Here is a 6,000-nt window from a genome sequence, read left to right on the forward strand (position 1 = left end):
TTTTTAAAGAACTATCTAATATTTGTACCACTTCTTACTTGAAGGTATCATGTAATGTCTAATCATGTACTACTTACAATCTACGTGTTTTATTAAATATTGTGTTTAATAAAGAATTGTTGATTTTATTAAGAAGTTCTCCAAGCTTTTTTGATAGGATAATTTATTCTTGTACTTTGTTTTATGAGTAATGGACTCCTTTTCCATTTCTTTTCTTCCCCTCCGGCCTCTTAAATGTTTTATATATAAGGTATTATATATTTACCGTAACCCCTTTCCCTGCCTGTCCTGTACAGACCAATCTTTTTCATTTTCCTTCTATCCTTTTTTTTCCCTTTTTTCCATTTTCCTTAATAAACCATATTTTTCCTTCCTCGTCTCATCCTTAACCCTTTCCACCCTTTATTTTACCACCCTTTCATCCCCTTAAAATTAGATTTTGTTTTTGCTTTTATTTTGTTCTTGTTTGCTTCTATATTAGTCCACGTTCACACATTGCTCCTTTGAAGCGTTTTTTCTTGGCAATAAGAAACTTGCTTCAAAAAATCAGGTTTTGCTGCGTTTTTGTCAGGGTACATTTATGTCTTGTGCATGCTGATAAAGTTTAGTGCATAAAAAAAAATGTGATTCTGCTTCATCAGGTTTTGGCACCAAAAACGCAACAAAACCTAATACCTGCATTTTTGCAGTGCTTTTGCACCATTGTTAGCCCAAGGACGCGGCTGATCTGTGCGGTTTTGGGGCTTTTTTCTCTCGTCTTCTTTGTAGAGCCAGAAGAAAAACTCATGTAAAAAACTGCGGATGCTTTATTACATGCAGAATCAAAGCTTTTCTGTACTTTAAAAAGCGCATTAAGAACACGGTTTCACATCTGCACCAAAAACGCATCAAATAAGGGGAGAAGATTGTTATTGTGTAGTTTGGTGCGGATCCTGCCGAAAACAAAACACACAGAATTTCTGCAATGTGTGAACACGGCCGTCCAGACACAAAAAAGCCAGGTGTCATATAGTGACGCTACTTAAAGATGAGAAAGTTCTGGGGGCTCCGACTGTGAATGAAGGAACAAAAAATAATCCCCAGGTTCCAAATAGAGATGAGTAAGATGCAGAGAATACGTCGTTCCGGCCCTGGGGGATCAAAAACTGTGTCAGGGATGCTTGGTTAAAGATTCATGGCCTCCTGTCCAGCCGCCAGGTAGTGCTGACCTGGACAAGAGACCTGGGAATCCATCCGCTCATGTCTAGTCCCAACTGTCCCGGATTCAGAGGACAGTCCCGGATTTGGGTCCACGCATTCAGTCTCAGGCGTCTGCTGAATGTCCCTCACTGCCACCGCCCCTCTGACAACTCTTCATGCCTGGGGAGAAAGAAGTGGCAAGTGGGCGTGGATTGGGATGTGGCCAAAATGTGTTTGGCCTATCCATCTTTCTGTTCTTCAAAAGTTGGGAGGTATCTGGATATAAGATCAGGGGCGCCGCTATTATGGGGCAAGTTGAGCCCTTTGCTTCAGGCGGCAGTCGTAACTGAAAGACAGGGGGTGACAGAGCGGCAGTCAGAGCACCTGGTGCCGACTCTCCATAATCTCTGACATTTGCTGTCACTAGTGCGGTGCGCGCGCCCCTGCTCACAACTCAGTGTGCAATATCAGCTGGTGTACTAGGTGTACGGAGCGGAGCCATGTGTGTGAGGTGTATGGAGCGGAGCCGTGTGTGTATGAGGTGTATGGAGCAGCGCTGAATGTGTACGAGGTGTACGGAGTGGAGCCGTGTGTATATGAGGTGTACGGAGCAGAGCCGGGTGTGTATGAGGTGTACGGAGCGGAGCCGTGTATGAGGTGTATGGAGCGGAGCCATGTGTGTATGAGGTGTATGGAGCAGAGCCGTGTGTGTATGAGGTGTATGGAGCGGAGCTGAATGTGTATGAGGTGTATGGAGCGGAGCCATTTGTGTATGAAGTGTATGGAGCGGAGCCATGTGTGTATGAGGTGTATGGAGCAGAGCCGTGTGTGTATGAGGTGTATGGAGCGGAGCAGAATGTGTATGAGGTGTATGGATGGAGCCGTGTGTGTATGAGGTGTATGGAGCGGAGCCGGAGCCTTGTGTGTATGAGGTATACGGAGCAGAGCCGGGTGTGTATGAGGTGTACGGAGCAGAGCCGGGTGTGTATGAGGTGTGCGAAGTGGAGCCGGGTGTGTATGAGGTGTACGGAGCGGAGCTGCATGTGTATGAGGTGTACGGAGCGGAGCCGGGTGTGTATGAGGTGTAAGGAGCGGAGCCAGGTGTGTATGAGGTGTATGGATCAGAGTCGGGTGTGTGCGAGGTGTATGGAGCAGAGTCGCGTGAGTACGGAGTGGAGCCGTGTGTGCAAGGTGTACAGAGCGCAGCCACGTGTGTAGGAGTAACTATATGTGGCCATTATACAGTATGGAGCATCATGTGGGCCCATTATACAGTATGGAGCATCATTTGAGGCCATTATACAGTATGGAGCATCATGTGTGACCATTATACAGTATGGAACATTATGTGTGGCCATTATACAGTATGGAGCACTATGTGTGGCCATTATACAGTATGGAGCACTGTGTGGCCATTATACAGTATTGAGCATAATGTGTGGCTATTATACAGTATGGAGCATCATATGTGGCCATTATACAGTATGGAGCACTGTGTGGCCATTATACAGTATGGAGCATCATGTGTGACCATTATACTGTATGGAGCACTGTGTGGCCATTATACAGTATTGAGCATAATGTGTGGCTATTATACAGTATGGAGCATCATGTGTGGCCATTATACAGTATGGAGCACTGTGTGGCCATTATACAGTATGGAGCATTATGTGTGGCAATTATACAGTATGGAGCACTATGTGTGGCCATTATACAGTATGGAGCACTGTGTGGCCATTATACAGTATTGAGCATCATGTGTGGCCATTATACAGTATGGAGCAATATATGGGGCTCATTATACTGTATGGAGCAATATATGGGGCATGTTATTCTGTATGGGGCGCTGTGCGGTGCCCACAATACTGTATGGAGCAATATATGGGGCTCATTATTCTGTAAGGAGCACTGTGGTGCCCAGAATACTGTATGGGAGGACTATACTGTCTGATTTATGACCTATTGTATAATGTGCAATAGTTATTACTCATGTAAAGTATGGGGGGACTGTATATGAGACGGGAGCCCTATAGGGGGCTGTACTGTATATGTATTTGGGGGGGGAGGGGCGTTGTTTTGAAGTTCGCCTCAGGCAGCAGTGTGGCTAGGTTCACCCCTGTGTAAGATCATACTGTATGTATTACAGGTTAGTCTTAATACCCTTCCTACATTTTCTCACAGGAATTGTAAAAGGTTCTTAGGTTTTTATGGGCAAATAGAGTCACAATGATTCCTTTGACCTCCTGTTATACAATGGGGGGGGATATGGTGGGGTGACCTCTAGCTCCACATTGTGATCTCACTTTGATGTCCCTCCCCGTGCTCCGTGTACAAGGGAGAAACTGATGAAACTATAAATTCTCCATTTCCCTAATGTTTGCCCTATTCTATCTTCTCAGGTCACCTGATGAATACTACAAGAGAGATTATTATGAGAACATTATGCATAAGTCGTCCATTACATTATTCGGCATTGTTTTTGCTCTCGGGATTATCGGTAATGGATTAGTCATCTGGATTGCCGGATTCAGGATGAAAAACACAATCAGCGCCGTGTGGTTCCTCCACCTGGCCATCGCGGACTTCCTGTGCTGCTCATCTCTCCCCCTGAGAATTGCTGAGTGGGATGCAGATTTCTTACAACACACAGATATTGCATATTGTACAGTGAACATTGTTCTGTTTAATGTGAACATGAGCGCCAGCGTTCTCCTCCTGACGGCCATGAGTATTGACCGCTGGGTGTCCGTCATGTGGCCATTTTGGGCCAAAGTTCATAGATCTCGTAACCTGGTGAGAATCAGTGCAGCGATCATCTGGGGACTGAGCTTTACTGTGTCCGGGGCTGTGTATTACGTACATAGATACCGTGTAGGTATTCTAGATGAATGGTGTGTACGTTATTACACATCTCCTTATAACGAAGAGTTACATCTGACCATTCAGTGGATCAGATTGGTTATAATGTGTGTGATCCCGTTTCTCATCATCGTCGCCTCTTATGTCACCATTTTCTACAAACTTAGAAAAAGTAAGAGTTCCCAGAGATCTCAGAGATCCTCCAGGATCATCACCGCTGTTATATCGTGTTTCTTCATCTGCTGGATTCCATATTACATCTCACCACTAATATTACGGTATTATGGAAATTACACAACACCTGATTATTGGTATTACATAACATACTATACATTACACACTATCACTACCAGCCTGGCTTGTCTGAACAGTTGCCTGAATCCAATCATTTACGTATTTATGGGCTCGAATTTCCAACAAAGTTTCCTCAGATCCATCCCCTCCAGGCTAAAAAGAGCCTTAGGTGACCATCCTAATGACCTGTGCAGGGAACGAGGAGATGTGGGAAGCACTCACTCTACTGATGCTCAATGTATAATCCTGGGATCTCCTGTAGGTGACACCTCTTAATCCCTTGGAGATTGGGATCATTTTCATTCCAAGTTCTTTCCTTTTTCCATTCCAAAAATCATAAAATATTATTTTCCCATGAAGGACTCCTTTTTGAAGGATGAAATGTAATTATAAAAGTTCCACCATATTAATAAAGTGACTCAGTATTTTCTGCAGATCACATTAATTAAACCCTATACCAACTTAGGAGTTTCCATTTTTTTGCTCCCCTTCCTTCCCGAGCCATAACTTTGTTATTGTTCTGTCAATTTGGCCATGTGAGGGCTTCTTTTTGGCGGGAGCAGTTGTACTTTTGAATGACACCATTGGTTTTGCTATATAATGTACTGATAAATGGGAAAAAATAAACTGCGGTGAAATTACAAAAAAAAGTGCAATTCCACAATTGTTGTGTTTTTTTTTTTTTTTACCATAATCACCAAATGCTAAAACTGACCTTCCATTATGATTCTACATGTCGTTGTGAGTTCATAGACACCAAACATGTCTAGGTTCTTTTTTATTTGGCTATGTGCACACGATCAGTATTTTTTGCGCTTTTTTTACGTTTTCTTGGCAGAAAAATGCTAAAAAAGCTTACATGAAGCATCCCATCATTTCAATGTATTCCGCAATTTTTGTGCACATGTTGCGTTTTTTTCCGCCAGAAAAAAAACGCATAGCGGTAAAAAAGGCAGCGTGTTCATTAATTATGCAGATTTTTCGCATTTTTGCCGCTATATTATTGCATTCGGAAGCTCCGGAAAAAAATGCGAAAAATCCGGAAAAAAAACGCATGCTGATTTCCTGCAGAAAAAAAGTCCAGGTTTGTTCAGGAAAATTCTGCAGACATTCCTGAACGTGTGCACATAGCCTTTAAGTGGTGAAAAAAAAATCCAAACTTTGCAAAGAAAAACAGTCACCATTTTTCGTGATTTGGGGCCGAGTGAGGGCTTATTGCTTGCGTGCTGAGCCGTAATTTTAATTGATACCATTTTGGAGTAGATATGATCTTTTGATCGCCCGTTACTGTGGCGACCAAAAAAATGTAATTCTGGATACTTGATTTTTTTCTTGTTGCGTCGTCTACCATTTGGGCTAATAATTTTTATATATTAATAGTTTGTGCGTTTCTGCATGCGGCAATACCAAAGATGTGTATTTTTAATTTTTTTATGGTTTTATTTTGAATGGGGTGAATGGAGGATGATCAACTTTTATTTTTTAAACTAGATGGTGGCCCGATTCTAACGCATCGGGTATTCTAGAATATGCATGTCCACGTAGTATATTGCACAGCGATATAGTATATTGCCCAGCCATGTAGTATATTGCCCAGCCACGTAGTATATTGCCCAGTCATGTAGTATATTGCCCAGCCACGTAGTATATTGCCCAGTCACGTAGTAT

At 42.9% G+C, this 6,000-nt stretch overlaps 1 protein-coding gene across 2 annotated transcripts in view; it reads left to right on the forward strand.

Moving 5' to 3' along the window:
* The window catches only part of LOC138663662 (N-formyl peptide receptor 3-like), a 53,421-nt gene extending 48,434 nt beyond the window's left edge, over positions 1-4,987 (forward strand). For both annotated transcript variants that reach the window (XM_069749947.1, XM_069749946.1), the window contains one exon: positions 3,579-4,987. In XM_069749947.1, the coding sequence (XP_069606048.1) occupies positions 3,622-4,608 (987 nt within the window). In that variant the 5' untranslated portion in view covers positions 3,579-3,621 and the 3' untranslated portion in view covers positions 4,609-4,987. The remainder of the gene's footprint in view (positions 1-3,578) is intronic.
* The last annotated feature ends 1,013 nt before the right edge of the window (positions 4,988-6,000 follow it).

The sequence above is a fragment of the Ranitomeya imitator genome, chromosome 2, assembly GCF_032444005.1.
Source record: "Ranitomeya imitator isolate aRanImi1 chromosome 2, aRanImi1.pri, whole genome shotgun sequence".
Taxonomy (NCBI): Eukaryota; Metazoa; Chordata; class Amphibia; order Anura; family Dendrobatidae; genus Ranitomeya; species Ranitomeya imitator.